The sequence below is a fragment of the Manduca sexta genome, unplaced genomic scaffold, assembly GCF_014839805.1.
Source record: "Manduca sexta isolate Smith_Timp_Sample1 unplaced genomic scaffold, JHU_Msex_v1.0 HiC_scaffold_244, whole genome shotgun sequence".
NCBI classification, from domain to species: Eukaryota; Metazoa; Arthropoda; class Insecta; order Lepidoptera; family Sphingidae; genus Manduca; species Manduca sexta.
Window position 1 is genome coordinate 1 of NW_023593404.1, and position 19071 is coordinate 19071.

Below are 19071 nucleotides of genomic sequence, written 5' to 3' on the forward strand. Positions count from 1 at the left end.
TATTTACATCATTATTATTGTGTCCAATGTGATATAAAGATTAATATCGTTTCATTCATGCACTGCTCGCATTATAATATCTTTAGATACGTATATCGCCTATGGCCGTAGCATTGGCTCAGTACCAAGACATATTTTATCCCTTTAAGCTAGTACAATAGTCTGCCTATTTCCGATCGTCTGTTGTCTTAAAAGGGTCCATTATTTTACTAAGATGAAGTTTTAATCTGGCCGCAGGTGAGTTAATAAATGAAATCACAAATCGGTAACATTATTATAAACAAACATATTAGGTATGTTATTTTTTTTTCGTTCATGATTTGTAGGAAACAGAGGTATAATACAATAGGATTGAAATAATTTAATAATTCTTGAATTATTGTTTAATAAGGCAAAGCAATTAAGTAAAATGCTTAAGGTATGTCCTATGGCTTGGAAAAACTTCCTGATACAAACTATGGGCTGCAAACTGTGTCATAGGCACGGTACGCCGATTTCGATAATCGATGCAACTATTATCTCGATTACACCATGCCTACTATTCGACTACCTGCCTCACGATCCTCTTTGACTATCGTTAAATTTAAACAATTCCGTATCAGCTCTTTAACAAATCTTATAATTAAAGGTATTGTAGAACGGCCATGAAAGGTGAGATTCTTGATTAAAATCAAGCCCGACATATTTTATGTGTTTTTTTCAATTCGAATTACATTATAATGTTTCTATTTCACGACAAAGTGACCCCACTACTCCTGGTGGTAAGTGGAGTGGGATCCAATAGAATGCTGACTGACGAGAGATGATTACCCCTTGGCAAAAGACACAATTATTCCGGCCTGTTGGAACCGATTATACAAATTACACAGACTGATCCAGGAACGTGACACACTTACGTGGGTCACTTTGGCGAGACTTTAACATCTTGTGTACGGTGGTCGCAATCCGGGCTGATATAAAATATATCCTACAACTACCATGTATGATATTACCTTAGACTCACACTTAAAAGTTAAAAGCATTGTTGCATCTGAAATTCAATGCATTACTTTGGTAGATTAAATAGAATGACCTTTAGTTTTACTAGAATAAATATCATAAACGCAAAGGCAATAACATAATGACCAATTATATTCGCATTTGTAAAGACAAAAACATCTGACATTTCCATATAAAAAGGCAACCTAGGTGCCAAAGGACACGTCTAATGACTGTGGAAGTCTTGTACAATGCACATACCTACAACATAATATACATTTATTCATACATGTGACCGTTTAAGTTCCTCAGATATAACGTACTTATCCCCTTTTGCATGTAAATGTGAGGTTTAACATCTAATAAGAGTTGTGAATCACAATTTTAACCTTTTCTTTGTTGCTACAGTTCCTTTGTGATACGTTTTAACTTGTAGAAAAACATGAGTTAGAAATACAGTAACTGTTTAATATAAACCAAGAAGAGTTTTGCAATAGTAATTATTAAACAAAACGATACAAACTATAAAAGTATTGTTACAAATTAAATTAAAGTGGAAATCTATAATATCTTTGCTCTATCTCATTAATAGGCGATTCCTAAAGGATCGTAACTGCTACCGCCTAGTTCATGGCGAAAATGTACCAATCAGAATTATTATGCTTATTGTGATAGATAATACTTACCATTAACGCGTAATTAGTGGTCAGGATTTTATTCGCCATTTTTATCTTTTTAAGCATCGATTCAAAGAACGGAATGCGAATGTTTCTTAGAAATATTTTTTTTTATATTTGTATCTAAACTTATTTGTTTCTCTATACCATATATCTATACATAATAATGAATATTACGGAGTTAAAATCTAATAAATGTGCCCTTTGACCTAGCATCATACCCAAGGAGTTTAGAAGACTCTACTTTGGCCACTTTTATCTTTAAGGCAACAAACCACACACAAGTAGCCCATAACAGTTGGATTCCATGGTCTACCCTTGACTTTAAAGATCAATATAACATGCAGAATACAACAGCGATGATTTAAACTCTAATGGTGCGCGCGCAACGTGTGTACAAACACCCCGATTATTAAGAAATACCATCGGAACCGATGTGGTTACACAGAGTGTTTTATTTTTATTCATTTGGGTTAAAATGGCAATAACTTGCTGGCAAGCCTTCTCCCAAGCTTCAAGCTTCCTTTGCATGTATTTTTAATATGTATATAATATAATAATATCAGCCTGTATTATATACTGACCCACTATTGGGCACGGGCCTCCTCTACTACTGAGAGGGATTAGGCTTTAGTCCACCACGCTGACCTAGTGCGGATTCCTAGACTTCACACACCTTCGAAATTCCTATAGAGAACTTCTCAGGTGTACAGATTTCCTCACGATGTTTTCCTTCACCGTTAAATCAAACGATAATTCACAAAGAATACACACATAATTTTAGAAAAGTCAGAGGTGTGTGCCCTTGGGGTTCGAACCTGCGGACATTCGTCTCGGCAGTCCGTTCTATAAGCAACTAGGCTATCGCCGCTTGGCCTATCGTGTAGTGTAAACATTCTATCATGTAGAAAATTATTTTGTTAATTTTTCTCGAATTTTGGGATTGGATTCTTCGGAGGAGTGTGACGTCAGGCAGACAGTTATTTAATGCAAATCGTTTCTGCAAGATATGTGCTGGTATATTGCGCCGATAACATGTTAATGTGGGATAAAAGTAAGTAAAAGACTTACTCCTCCAAACAATTCAGGTAACTTTACCTCGCACCACGTTTAAAAGTGAGATATTTCCATGAAAAGTATCTATAGAATATTGTTACATCAAAGGTTAGAGTCTTACCATAAACATTTTCTGACAAAGATTCAAGCAATATCTTTGACTCGAGAATTACTTGATGTAAAGACTAAAATAACAAAGCAGTAAGTAATTAAGCCCCTCCCCCTAGCAAAACGGCGCGCTAACCCTATTTTAGAAGCTATCTTATCTAAATTAATAATACATAGAGAAAAAATATCATCATTTTTCTACAATATTATCTTTAAATTAGTTGTTTAATATTTTTAACAATGAGGATATTTTTCATTAACTTTATAATAAATACGCCACTAAAATTGTTGATGCCGTAAATCTCCACTTAAAATACCTACACATCATGTTAATTTGCAATCAACACTATTAGATATATACCTAATAAAGAACATTTTGGTAGTTCGAAATATTCAAAATGACATAAAATTTATTATTTAAAACAATATTTCGTAAATACTTGCATATTCCCGCCAATAATTGTGCGCCGTAAATATATTGTACGAATGCCCAAGGCCATTCGCCCGGAGGAAGGCCTTAATAACAATAATTGCTTACCTTTCTTGATAAGGAATATCTTATTAAACGTATTTCAACGTATGTAAAATAATATTTTAATTCATCAAACAGCTTAATAAATTATGCTGAGTCATGTAACAAGATCCGACTTCACTTTCTATTAGAAAAAGAAATTGAATCATTTATTGAGTACTTTATAATAACCCTTACAATGTCATCGTTGTGTCTGTACCCACAGTCATTAACGTTACGATAACAATAACTTTAAATTTCTCTTGGATGACCCTAACAATTGAGTACTAATAAATATTAATATTGTGTTACAAACCTCTACAATATCAGCGTCATTCACTCCATGCAAAATTAATATCACACGTTTATTTCTATAATGATTTCATGTAATGTATTCATGACAGTTTTTTACAGACCTGAGCGCAACGTGATCTAATTAGAAATGTTAATGACTGCAGGACGTGACATGTGATCTTTTACCTTTATACAAATTATCTCACTGTAATAACACTTTCTTTGACATTTCATTCGAAATTTAAAATGATATTTCCGCTGCGTCACGTGAGGTAATGGACACACGCTGACTTTCGTTGGCGGTCAACCGGTCCCGCATTTCGCGGTGATATCCCAAATATTTCGCTCCAGCGTCCGCTGTCTCTTCACAACCACACCTGATGTAAAACTGAGATAATCGTAAGTGATGTCATTATGATATTAGACTATCTATAGAGTGTGGATACGGATTTCAAAACATTTATCACTTAATTCGCAATTTTTTTTTATCGCGGACATACTTATTACTAAAATGTATATTGTATACAAACTGATTGAATCAAAAACTTAAATTAATTTGTTATAATTTAATTAATCATAAATATAACAATAAAATACTTACAAACACTACGATAAGTTACTGTTTTAATTATAAGTATTAGCAAATTTTATTAATTTCTTTTTGAGGTCTAAATATGCATTTTACATCTACGATCCTACCGATTTCATTCAACACATAAGTTCATTCTAAATGCTTCAGTCCTCCAGCAAAATTTATATTTTATGTGTAAAACCCAAATTTTAAATCGTAACCTACCAATTCATACTTTTATACATATCGATCATTCCATATAAATGTTGACATTTCTTCCCACTCATCAAATATCAATGCTAATGCGTATACCTTAGTTCAAGGTTTCGACCTTCGCACCATGATTCGGCACTTTTACGAATGGCCGCAAACTAAATCAACAATTATAGTGCCAATATTGCACATGTCGGTCAAGTATCAAGACCACTGATGTAAAATCAACATAACTTGACAATCTTGAGCATCTCTTGCGAGACGCATGATTTTGTATGGAATTATACACGGCATTAACTTAAGAGGGCTTGGGCCAGTGGGGATCTTTCGTAAATTTTGTAATGTTTTTCCCGCTTTAAAACAAAAGGAATGCAATACAATCTTGAAAAATTTACTTACAATATATCTTCGATTAGTAGATACTGTTTTATCACATTAGTTATGATATTAAGGAGAATTTAATTCATATTACAGAAATGTTTATTTCTCTAAACAAAATCAGTTATCTCACTTCTTTATATCAAAGTATTTAATTATGCTTACTATAAGGAACTCAAATATTATTAATAAAGTAATCATAACTTTTGCGTTTGTCATCAATAACTAAAAGGTATCAATAAAGTATTGTAATGCGTAGGTAGCTGCATAGACTGGCGACGGTCCTACGAGTTTTATTGAATCCAACAGCCAACAAGTGGAAGTAGGTGACTGCTAGAGTTGGACGTGCCGAGACGGTTGAATGAAACGTTAACACTATTATTTGCATGGTATAGGTACTGCGTTAGTTTTTTATGAAGCTACACATGCTAGAGCTTCGAGAGACTGGCTCGTAATAATCTATGCAACACAGTTTTGCTTTCAAATGCAATATCAGCTGAGACGCTGTCAAATTGAATTCAGTATCTTATCGTCACTATTTAATACACATACAACAGATATCTAAATCTTCAAACAATATCTTAAGTTTCAGTATATGCTGGATCTTTACAGCTGAGTTTTGTCTAAAACAATCAACTTCTGAGAACAAGCTCTTATGTGACAACTTAAGCTTTTTATATTAAATAGTTCAATAAAGGGTGTACTTGAGACCTTACTTAACGATTAGATTGATTTATTAGGGCTTTAATGTCCTGTAGATTTGATTACTAATGACTGTCTGGAAATAAGTAAGTGTATCTTCTGTATGGAAAACCTAGAAGTCTTTTAAATTTTTTAACGCTTTCGAGCAGTGAACCCATATTAAACAAATTTTAACTTAAATTCGATTTAAAATTATTACAAGCCGTAAACCCTATCCAATAAGTTACGCCACAAAATAGAGGTGATAATAATTTTATCACAGAAAAAACACATAACAATGTTATACGTTTTAACTACAATGCTCCACATCGTGAGTCAGGAATATGTTATAAAATCATTGTTAAAAATGGTATTGACATATTTTAATAAATGCGTTGCTTAAGTACTCGATAATAAAGTAATGCTCCACATCGTGAGTCAAGAATATGTTATAAAATCATTGTTAAAAATGGTATTGACATATTCTAGCAAATACGTTACTTACGTACTCGATAATTTAGTATCTAATAGCACACTCCCATCTATATTAGGTATGACTAAATTACATTGTTGATAGCCTTATTCCTTCCTGCAGATTAAAAGCCTGAAGCCACCCTCAAAATTATTAAGAATATCGTAACTTTTACAATTGTAAATATCTGTAATGAACTCTAAAAAACGCCGAGGTTTCCAATGTGGCTAATTATATTTTACTATCTGTAATTAATCCTTTGCATGGCAATAACCCTGAAAGTTAAAATAGTTACAAAAGAATGACGGTAACAATTAACAAACACAAGAGCCGCAGCTTCCATCACATTTTATTCACAAAGGCCTTATCGTGGCGGACACAAGGTCGTTAATGCAATATCTGAGAGGCAAAACTAGCACAATCAGATACTTTATCATTATTCATTAATTATAATATGCGACCTGGTTACGTAACAGATGATTCAATTGTTTCGTCAGTGCCACCTGATGACTATATAAAGAATTTTGGGTTCGGTACTTAAAGAACGCTCCTACATGAAGGGGCAGAAACAATAACATTACAAGAATATATTAATAATAATAAAGGCAATAAGTGATGGATGTAGAATTTAGGAACTCGTCAGGCACATGTCTAGCTCGCACTTGCCTAGCGTTAAGAAAATTATGATTTAAAATAAAATTATTATAGAAGCAATTGTTTTTCACGGTCTGGAAACGCGGCTATGGTAGACTTGATCATAAGAGTGTATTCGAAAAATAAATTCGACTAATCAAAGACATTTCCTTAACGGCAGACAGAATGTGCGGCAAAAATACTAAAATCATAATTATCCAAACAATATACTTATATAATTAAATCAAGATTTAATTAAATATCCTTATCTTGAAGACAATATAGGCATAAAAATATTATAAACAAGATATTGTAGTAATCTTGATATCATATGATTTCCATATTGCCACCAACTCTCCCTAAATATTACAAAATGACGTTCTCTCGAAATGAAGCAAGAGCAACGTAATTATTTGATCTAACACATATTTTGGAGTATTGCAATTTGTAATCTAGTAAGCCTTATAGATTGGTGATATTATTTAATTTTGCTAATTATAACTACCTTATATATATAGGCCCCCTTGGCTGGCGCATGGACTTAGTTCTTAATCAATTACAGTTGCTTAATCTATACTATTATATAAAGCTGAAGAGTTTGTTTGTTTGTTTATTTGTTTGTTTGTTTGAACGCGCTAATCTCAGGAACTACCAGTCCAAACTGAAAAATTATTTTTGCGTTGGATAGCCCTTTGTTCGTGGATTGCTATAGGCTATATATCATCACGCTATACCCAATAGGAGCGGAGCAGTAATGGCTAATCTCAGGAACTACCGGTCCAAACTGAAAAATCTTTTTGCGTTGGATAGCCCTTTGTTCGTGGATTGCTATAGGCTATATATCATCACGCTATACCCAATAGGAGCGGAGCAGTAATGGCTAATCTCAGGAACTACCGGTCCAAAGTGAAAAAATATTTTTGCGTTGGATAGCCCTTTGTTCGTGGAGTGCTATAGGCTATATATCATCACGCTATACCCAATAGGAGCGGAGCAGTAATGGCTAATCTCAGGAACTACCAGTTTCAACTGAAAAATTCGTTTTGTGTTGGATGGCCCTTTATTTGTGGGGTGCTATAGGCTGTATATCATCACGCTATGACCAATAGGAGCGGAGCAGTAATGAAACATGTTGGAAATACGGGACAATTGATTAGTTTTGAGAGCTTCCGTTGCGTGCGCTGCGTAAACGGTTAAAGTTATGCAACAATGATGTATGACGGAATTGTTCCTCTTAAAAAGTTCTAAAAAAATATATTATAAAACAAAATCCCCCGCTGCATCCGTCTGCCTGAACGTCTTAAACTCAAAAACTACCCAACGTATTAAGATGAAATTTGGTATGGAGACAGTTTGAAACCCTAGGAAGAACATAGGCTCCCGGGAAACTACTACTTTTATAATGGAAAACTTTAGCCTGAAAAACTTCATAACGCGGGCGGAGCCGCGAGCAAAAGCTAGTACTATAATAAATGGATACAAACATTGGTGTCACAATGGAGTGGCAAGACGGGAATTGCCATAAAACCCCGTCTCAAGGGGGATCCAACATTTTAGAAAATTTACGAAATATTTTATGTAAGTATTGGGACCTAAGAACAGGTCACGAAAAAATCTTTCACATACGCAGATGTAAAATTTTTAATGTTATGAAAAGCTCTATAGATACAGTTATTTTGCCACATAGGACTTTTATAGGTGTAGCTAGGCTACTGGATACAAATTTACAAACATTATTCTGTCCTTACTTTCAGCACATTTAATGAAAGTTGCAATTAGCCATAATAGAGATTAATAAATCGTATGACCTTTATTACCCGACTGTCACAAAAGGAGGGTAATGGTTTTTATTTTATAACACACTTGATATATTACTTTGTATTCCACATTACCTATTCCTACCATCATAAGGTTATCAAAATAAGTATATAAGCTTAAAAATACCATAAATTATTCAGGCACCTAATACTTTCTAAAAAAATGATGAAATATAGTATTTTTTATTTTAATCTTTCCTAGTAACATTTTGTAACAAAATATTTATTTTAGTTTCCCAATATTAGTATATACCACAATTATAATTAAGGTCCAATTTCTGGAACGAAAAACATAGTTGACCTTTAAAACTATAAACAAACTAGACTGGACGAAACTACTTCAAATTATTAATACAATAACAATGATTAACCCAATATATTCTGAGTACACGGGGAATTTTAAAACTTCAAACCATGTCATATAACTGGACTACGCTTCCGATCAATAAACATCCTGGAAAAGTAATAAAAAAAATCCACATTTCATTTTTCTCTAAGATGAAAACAAGTGATGACTTTCGCACTTTGAAATAATAATATGGTATTAGTTAAGTACCTCTCTTGTTAGTAGAGATTACCTAGTCTTGCCATAAATATTGTAATAAAGAAAAAAGAAAATTGTTAACTGCAAATAACATTTATTACTTTTACAGTGTGTCAGTTTAATACATAAATATAAAACAATTAAAAATATAAAAAGCTTATTCGAAGTGGTCTCCATTGGCTGCAATACAGTCCTTTTAAACGATGAGGCCAGTTATCAATAGAAGCACGCACTCTTTCCATGGGAAAATTCTTCACTGCCAATCGTATAGATTGTTTTAGGGACTCCAAATTATCATGGCGTTTAGAGCAAGCTGTACTCTCTAAAACTGACCACAAATCATAATCCAGCGGATTAAGATCGGGACTAGACGACGGCCAGTCTTCAGCTCTGATGAAGTCCGAAACGTTCGATTCCAACCAAGACTGCGTGGACCGAGCTTTATGACCCGGCGCCGAGTCTTGCTGGAAGGACCATACTTGGTTATTGAACATGGTGATGTTAAGGGGCTTAACTACCTTCTCAAGAATGGTATCTTGATACACTTGTGCCGATGTTTTGATACCTTTTTCACAAAAATATGGCTCAGTCACTCCTTCATAGCTAACACCCCACCAAACCATCACTGAAGTCGGATAATGTCCACGTTGCACTCTGTCGACTAATTGGGAAGCTTCCTTAGAGCTTTGAGCATAAATACGGTCATTTTGTTTGTTAAAATGTTGCTCAATTGTAAAAATTTTCTCATCCGTAAACAAAATTTTTCTGTGACCTCCCTTTGCGTACCGCTTCAGTAGTTGTTTCGATTTTACCACCCTATTCTTCTTTAAATTATCAGTTAAGAAATGGCCAGTGCGTCTCTTATAGGCTGCAAGTCCTAAGTCATCTTTTAAAATACGCGACATGGTTCTAGGTGCTATCTTCATTTCCCGAGATAAAATCTTTTGCTTTCGGACAGGATTTCTTCGAATTCTTTCCCTTACTGCTTTGACCACCTTTTTCGTACGAACACTACGTGGACGGCCAGATCTTTTCTGTCACAAACAGAGGAGGTCTCATTGTACCTATTAATAGCCCGGTACACAAACATTTTACTAATACCAAGTGTATGGAGAGTTTTAAAAATTGCATTTGGCTCCATACCTACTTTGTGTAATGCTATCACAGCGATTCGGTTCTCTTTATCACCCCACACCATTTTAATATCGCAAAATATTTTACAATGTATTGGCGCCAAAATGAGAAAACACAATGAACAATCGTATAAAAATGACAGATTCGAAATTCAAATGTAATATTTTTTTATAATTAAGTGTAACAGTATTTATGGCCAGACTAAGTATATTTGTATTACACTGCACTTGATATTACGACCAGCAATAGCTTCAGGAATCGCTTAGGGCCTTGCGTATACAACAGCCATGCGCGGTGCCTGGGAGGACGTTTATTTTATACATCTTAACTACGATTTTTTTTAAATCGGAGGGCGTGTAGATTGTTTTCACCCGTAACCTCACAACGCATAAGGCTCCCACTGAGGAATAATGTCACCAGCAAACCAATAAAAAACAAACATAACGAATGCACTTTTAATGTTTACAATGTGCTTTTATTCATAATCAGATTTGTAGATATTGCGTAACGATGGCGCTGTAATAAATAAAAAATAACCATTCCACCTTCAACGCAAAACTCATCCTAAACATGTCACCGTTTTAATTAAAATACTAACATGAAATAACTTTTATAAAATCTGCTATACATTTACACCCTTATCGTCATAAAACCAATTGTTAAAGTAAACAACGTCGGTTGTATATTTTACCCTTTAAGGGTTTTGATAATTTCCCCTGTCATAATTTTACTTTTATCCACAATGCATGACTGCTACTGATATCTTGATCGGAGGTCTTAAAAGCTAATGTTAGCCTCTTTATATGTGAAACCTGTGTTATATATTATTATGAGACGCTACGGCACAGTGAACTATGGATTAGATATGTAAAGACCGAGGGTTCGATTCTGGGAACAGACAATATTTTAATTTATAAAAATAATAATATCGGTCCCGCATTATATACTGTCCCACTGTTGGGCACGGGCCTCCTCTACTACTGAGAGGGAATTTAATCAGAAAAATATATATTCATTTCTAGCCGGGGCATTGAAGATACTATCAATGCTAGATAAACTAATCGCAGACAAATTAAATCTGTTTTACAAATTAGAAAGTCCAAAAACCGACGTGAGAGTGGACCCAGAGCCTTTTTAGTTTCTCAAACCAAGCTAATTATCTACCCGGCTTCAAGACTTCATTAACCTAGATATGGTTGTAATTAAACATTTTAACAAAATAAATTATTAACACAACACTTTGTCAAGTTTCTAAAAATACAAAACATACAATCTAATGCCGCTAAAATGATATCTAAGTAATTTATTTCATACCTAATTAAATATGCCTAACCGAGTTGGACAAATTTTACAAGAAGCTAATTCAACACCGAATAAATTGAATAGTAAAGTGATTGTAATTATTTTAATTATGTAAGAACAATGCTATATCAAATTCAAAACATATGATTTATAATATAATATACTTTCAAAACTATTTCAGAATACACTCTATTTTAACAATAACAGAGACAAGTCTGTAACTATTTCAAGTGCACGCAATCGCAAAAGAACTTCAGTTACGTCCTCAGAATCGGACCTGCCTCGTAGCGTCGATGTATTGCGTATACGGTACTACTACTACGCTGAGGTTTAAGGTTCGAATTCCGAGGCGGACAAAGTAATATTGATTTTAACCTCTAGTCTGGAATTTGTAGCCGATTGACGATAGGCTCGCTCCCTACCACATCATGAGACAGAACACACACGGCGAGAAGGTTGCGCATCTACAAAATAAATAGAACGAATCATAATAATTTGTTAAACTAACTTAGTGTAAGCTCTATTGTAACTAACATTATGAGTCTTGGTACTTGAAAATAAAAACATTATTATTATTAAAACAAAGTCGTGACTTTGTTTTAATTTTTGTGGAATCGAACCTAGCATACTGTTCTACCTTATACGTACTCTGCTATTATCCCTACAGACTACCTACAAAACATTTGACAAAAAATCATTAAGACATGAATAGATGATTTTAGTTCATGTTTAACCATTAACAGCTAACAACCTATAAAAGATTCCAATCATAGCTCTATTCAATCAAATCCCATTTATCAATAGCAGAAACGAGTGCAGATTAATATCTCTTGATTCGGTCTGTACTGCAATTTATATTAGGGCTTGCTATTTGCTTAATGTATAAGTATACACTATTGCATCAACATTAATCTTGATACTTGACCAAAACCTATGAATAGTATTCGATTAATGTAAAAATTATAATTACATTATTCCCATAAAAATCCGTATCATAAGTGCAACTTTATTGGCCTTTGTAATAAATAGTTTTTTTTAATAAACATAGATGTTAGAGTTTTAGAGTTTGGTGTGTTGAAACAAAAATATACCTTAGGCTTATATGTATACTAGCTTTTGCTCGCGGCTTCGCCCGCGTGAAGGAGTTTTCCGGGATAAAAGTCCACTGTATGATAAAAGTCTTGCTACATATTTTCCCGGTACTGATAGGTTCAAACAAATTTTATCCCCATGGGGTTGAATTTATCAAAATCCTATTTAAGCGAACGTCTTCATCATAGTAGCTCCAATCTTTAATTTCAGTTCAATCAGTCGAAAATCTAAGAAGATTTATACAAAATCCTTTCTTAGCGGATGCCTACGTCATAACATCTACCTGCATGCCAAATTTCAGCCCGATCCGTCCAGTGGTTTCGGCTGTGCGTTGATAAATCACTATGTCAGTCAGTCACCTTTGAGTTATATATATTTAGATATTTGCTTTTCAGTAAATTCCCATATGACACAAAATAAACACAAATCTTTCTAAAATATTGTTCTAATAGTTAACGAGTTCAAACAAAAAATGTAGACTAATAATGTCATCATATCCATGTTTTTCTACATCAATGCCCAATAGCGATCTTTGGAGGCGGCGAATGGATCAACCACCCAACGGCTAGCGCTTGAAAAGGGCCCAAAAAATTATCTTCCTTCGACAAATGGGTCAAAAGGCCTCGTACATATCTGCCGCCTAAAGCCTCGCAATGATCAAGGCTGCTACTACCATTGCCCACATTGTAACACCATAAAACCGTATTATACCACAAAATCATTGAACGTAATCTTAAACTATGTATCTATTATGTAAAAATAAACAAACAATTGCATCCGATGTTCACACAGCTCCATTGATCCGTCTGCATTGTGGCTATTCAATTAGCTCTCATTGTCCTAAGCATTTGGTGCATGCAATATCATTCCGAGGTTGAAGTTTATCTGATGGTGAGAGTAAATGACGTCACTTCGTGGGATGATACATATGCATTAGAATTATGAAATCAGTCACTCGATGTAATCTCTACCATAAATATAGTACCACAAGAATTATAAATGCGCAACTGGACTTGAAGGATAGGAATAGGGGTTAAAGATTTGATTGTCACTCACACATACACACTCACTCATATCCCCGAAGGCGTAAGCAGAGGCGAATCTAGTGCACCCACTATTCTTTGCGTGTTCAGTCTCATGATATGATAGGGGTGAGCCTATCGTCATATCCGGTACAAATTCAATACTGAATTGTTTAACACTTGAAATTTCGGTATATAGAAAGCCACAGCAATTTTGTTGATTCTTTGTGAGACAGCGAGAATTACAATTCTGATCGAGACAGTTCATGTATGTTGTAGACATGCCTACGATGGTACTTTACCACTTATGCATAAAATGGAGCTACAAGAAACGTATTTATTCCCTTACGCTGGCTACTGGCAAGAAGGCGTTAAAAATACAATTGCTGCACACTTTATTTTAGAGCTTATCTCTGCTCCATTTGCTGTGAAAGATAAAAAATACTAGTACAATTTAAGGTCAAACCAAATTTAATTGTTTCATTGTTTAAACTTTTCGACGGGTAAGAGTGCTGTTATAGAAATACAGAGCGGTAACCTTCCACCACACATATTGCAACAAATCAATTATATACTTAGTATTGTTAACTGTGCGTGTTTTTAATAAAAAGAAATATGTTTAGAGAAATAATTTAAATAACAGCTAATTTATGATTATTGAGCAAGCACGTGGTCTTCTAATACTGTACGCATATTTACACACGCAATACATATTTCTTAAAACGATATGTTAATGCAGTGAACTAGGAAACGTAAATATAATAATTATATTCATACAGCATACAAGCGTAAACAAGATAACACCGGTACTAATAAATAATAATTAATTTAAATCAATATTTTGACTAAGCACTGTTATTTTATTATAATTATTTAATTTATATTTCCCTACTCCTAATAGTAATAAATAACTTTTATTTAACATAGGATTAGTTCTCATATTTGCACATTTTCTTTCATTTAAAAAAATACTAAAATATTATTGTAATAAATGTAAAATAAGTCATGCGACTATTGAGTTACATGTAAGATAAAATCATAGAGTGTTTTACTTTAATAAACGCAATATCTCGATAACTTTCAAAATATTTATTTTATGTAATTCATTGTTTTAAATATATTTATTAAAAATACGCACACACACAAAATAACTAGATAATCTGATAGACAAGATATCACGCTAGATATTCACTTTTCTTTCTAAAATCACTATAAATGGCTACACAATGTAATTTGATTTATATATCAATAAAAATTTACTGACCTATCGCGCAACGAATACGCAATAGCTTTGAGCCGTATTTAAAACGAAACACCAATGATTCAATACGCCAAAGAAGTAGTTTTTATTTTTAGTCTGGTAGTGAAATGATCTGCCAAAAGTTTAAAATCTTGATATTTAAATTTATAGTATATCATGTATTTATATTTTGTACATTATTTTCCAGATTGGTTTCGCCAGCTGACTTACGACGAAATTTATAACAATACACAATACGCCCAAATAAGGCAAACACCAAAAAACGTAGTCACATTTAGTAAATATAATAAATATAGTAGCGTTGAAGTAATTAAGTCCAATGAAATAGAATATAACGACAAAAGCAGCAGCAAATTGTTGGTCGGATTTGCGCGAGATCCATTTAGATATTCGGTGCCGGAGGAAGATTATGCAAGGGGTGTCAGGTAAAGAAAAAAATATTGATATGTATAATGCAAAGTAATATGTAGAAATAATATGTACTTTTAAGGTTTTCACAGGCTTTTAGGATCTTTTTATTATTCGGGCGCGGCAAAGTGACCCCTCTGCATCAGGGCCCTTATTCTATATGATAGTGTAAACGCGTAACGCGGCCGTGTCATGTTATCTTCGAGAAATGTGCGTGGAATGGTATTCTGTAAGCCAAATTTCTATCCTAAACATGATGCGTTGTGTTACGTGCTTGTTACACACTGTCAAAATAACGTGCGGGATAGAGAATAAGGCCCCTGATGGTAAGTGGAGTGGACTGTGGATAATGTCGAATGTCGAGAGATGGTTACCCCTCGACAGTTGACACAATTATGCCGGCCTGATGGAACCAGATATAACAGGTTGATCCCTGAACGCCATACACTTCTGTGGGCCACTACGGCATGTTTTAACACCTGTACGGTGGTCGCTATCCGGGCTACCCCCAACAATAACATAATAGAAATATAATAGAAACGTATGAAAATAGAAGTCAGAAAAACTGGAGATATGACATCTGGTTAAAACTAAAATATATATTACAAATCCAAAATCTTAGCCAATCTTGTTATGTTCAAAAGTAATTACCTTTAATAGTTTGAATAAATTTCCAGATACGTGCAACCCCCTAAAGGAGATAGGGGAAAGAGAGGCGTGTTCCATCTCTACAATATGATATATTGCGCGACTGGATGCGAGCCACTTTCCTACAAGGGCTATGGTTGCTACTGCGGATTCCTTGGCAATGGCAGACCTACTGATGGGATAGACAGGTAATCTTTCGCAAAATGGATCTAGATAGAAGTTAAGCTGTCTCAAAACCAATAACTCTTAAATAAAATCTCCAACGTTTAACAAAAAATATATCAGGGTTTTGGTACAAACAATTTCTGTTGGCGTATATTTGTATTATATTATTATGGAAACAAAATATCGTTACCAAATGTCGAAAACCGTTTTGTATCTTGCACACTGATTAGAACCTGCCTATACCTTTGGTATAGAAGTGTAGCGATATCAATTTACATTATCATTTGGTCAGAACAACTTTGTGACAACATCTAAGCAACTTGCATAATTGCCAAAAATGTTATCGAGAATGAAATCAATTTCATTGCTTTCATATAACAAGTTGTGATCGCGATTACGACCGCTTTAGTTATTTAATAGTTAATTTTTGCCTCGAGCAACATTACCATTAATATTCCTCGTTTCTAAAAATATTTGATATTTCCTCATGATTTTGCAGCACCAAATTTGTACTCAAATATCACATTGATTTTATGACTTAATCTATCTATTACTTAATTATAAATAATTAATTATCATGAATATTACTTCAAATCTAACACTTAAAATTACTTTAAAAAAATATCCCCATAAAAATACAACCCTTAGAATTATCCATTATAACACCATCCTACTGCTAGGCACAGGCCTTCTATACCACTGAAAGAGTTGACGCCTTAGTCCATCATGCTGGCCTAGTGGAGATTGATAGACTTCACATATCTCCGAAATTCTTAGATTTGTAGGTAACAGTTGGGAGCTAAATTGCCAATTTTCAGATAAAGATATTAATCAAATTCATAACCTCACTGAACATTAAAATGAAACAATTGTACCAATTTTAATTTGATCGTGTTATACACTCTAATACGAATACTGAATCCTCCTTCTTATATAAAGATGGAAACATCAAGCCCAAATTAGATTAATATAAATCTCCCACAGATGCTGCAAGATGCACGACCAGTGCTACGAGAATATCTACTGTCCGTTTTACACGGTATACTTCCAGCCTTACTACTGGCATTGTTACCACGGCGAGCCGCTCTGCGCCCTCGAGAACTACCAGTCACAAAACCATGTAGTCAACGGCTGCGCTGCGAGGTTGTGCGAGTGTGATAGGTATGGTTTCTATATCTTATTCTGATCAATTTTAATCTCAATCTGATTTAACGTGTGTGTTCTTGACGATTTTGTATACGGGCTCACCAAAATGACCCCACGGCACCTGATAGTGAGTGTAGTGGGAAAGTGAATGAGTGGAGGAATGGAATTGGGAAAAATCAATTAATTTAACAGAACAGAGCTACTTCATTTAATACTTCACGTTAGTGGCATAAAACACGCACTAATACAATAATCCATAAGATGCTGGCCTTAAAAGAAAGAATAGTGAAAAATGGGGACCAGTATTAAAAAAATCTCACTTGCTAAGCATTTTTTATGATGGTAAGTGAAAAGATGCCCAAAAACTTGTGGACCACCAAGAAAAACATGCCTGGACGGCCCGCATAGTTATGACAACCTGCTTAATTACTTCTTCACGCTCCACTTGAAGAAACTAATGGTGTAGGAAGGAAAGAGCACGTATGGTGGTAAAACGCAACAGCAATCTTTCACGTCATTGTTTTCTGTGATTCATTGAGATAACCCTGGTCGCAAAGATCCATTCATATTTTCAAGTCTAAAGGTTAGAGCATGTCTCTAACACTTTCGAATTTGTAACTGTTAAAGTTAGGTCAGACGTGCACACAGGCAGGCTCCACTCACCTTTAGGCTATCAGGGCATCTTAATGAAACTAAATTGATAATTATCACATGATCTTTCTAGACTATGCAAACGTATTTTTCTAGTTTACATAACAACGTAATAATGCACGTAGTTGCGTGATTCTCTTAAGATGAAGTAAATCTGTATGATGCAAGAGTTCCAGTTAGATAGGTCTTGCCTATTTCTACCACACCAGTAGTTTAGAAGTACTTTAGTTTTGTTGTAGACGAAGGGTCCGTAAAGCCCTATTCCTGCCAGCTTTCCCTTATGTAGAATTTTGTTGAATCTAATTATCATTAGAACACGATTTGCAGACTGCATTTATACCTATTAGTAACTGTTTTGTGTCGGCTTCACTTTCGGAAAATTTCACCTTTCGCCACTGGTAATTACTAAATCATATTTACCTCTTAGTTTTTTTTACGGTAACCATCCCCATATTTTGTAATGTAAGTAAAGTTCTAGGACTCTGGGTTGTATACCGTCAAAGGACTGAAAAGGTTTTACAGTTTAACCTGGGTTCTGTTAAAAACCCTACGATGAGTAATAACTGGTTTACAATCGGGTCCTGACATAAGGTTGATTTTTGCATCAAATATTTTTACTTCTCTATTATTAATTTGGAATAATCAGCAATATTTAAGTTAGTGAAAGATTGCAGAAAGTCATTCGATTGTATAAAAAATAAAGCATGCAATCTTAAAACACGAGCGAGAAGTAAACAGTCATAACTTTCCATAAGAAATTGATAGTTTCCTCCTGCAAGTTGAAGTGGTATTTCAAAACAACTTTTACTAATATATTGTCATGGTATTCCATAGAATACTTACTTGAGCGACCACACAGTCATAGAAATATTAGTTCTTCTTCTATACCTTTGTTAATATATTTATTTGGCTTTATTTTGTCCATAACGTAAAAAATATATCGAAGAAAAATGATGTAAGTACAAGATAAATATATTTCAAGGTAAAATAAATTATGCATGCATAAAGCCTAATATTAGAATACGCAACATTTCTCCAAATTTATTAGTTTTCTTAATATTTTGATTAAGATAACAGACCTTGACATTGGTTTCAAAATATGTGTAAAATATAACTTGCCATCTGACATTTGTAAGTTGGTCAGAAAACCAGTAATTTGGTAACGAGACGTGATGCTCTGCTGACCTGCTAGTAACTGGTTCCACGGTTATACAATAACCAAATATGCGTGGATCTGATATTGACAAATAATAATTAAGTTTCAACATTGAAGTTAGTTGTTGGAGTTGCAGCTATAATAAAATAATAC

The 19071-nt window shown here is 34.1% G+C and overlaps 1 protein-coding gene across 1 annotated transcript; it reads left to right on the plus strand.

The window, feature by feature from the left end:
- Positions 1-14909: 14909 nt before the first annotated feature.
- Positions 14910-17126, plus strand: LOC119192173 (phospholipase A2-like; the record flags this gene model as incomplete). The annotated part of the gene is made up of 3 exons (XM_037446009.1): positions 14910-15169; positions 15830-15988; positions 16950-17126. Coding segments are annotated over 3 exons (596 nt in total), but the record flags the coding sequence as incomplete, so codon positions are not given.
- Positions 17127-19071: the final 1945 nt, after the last annotated feature.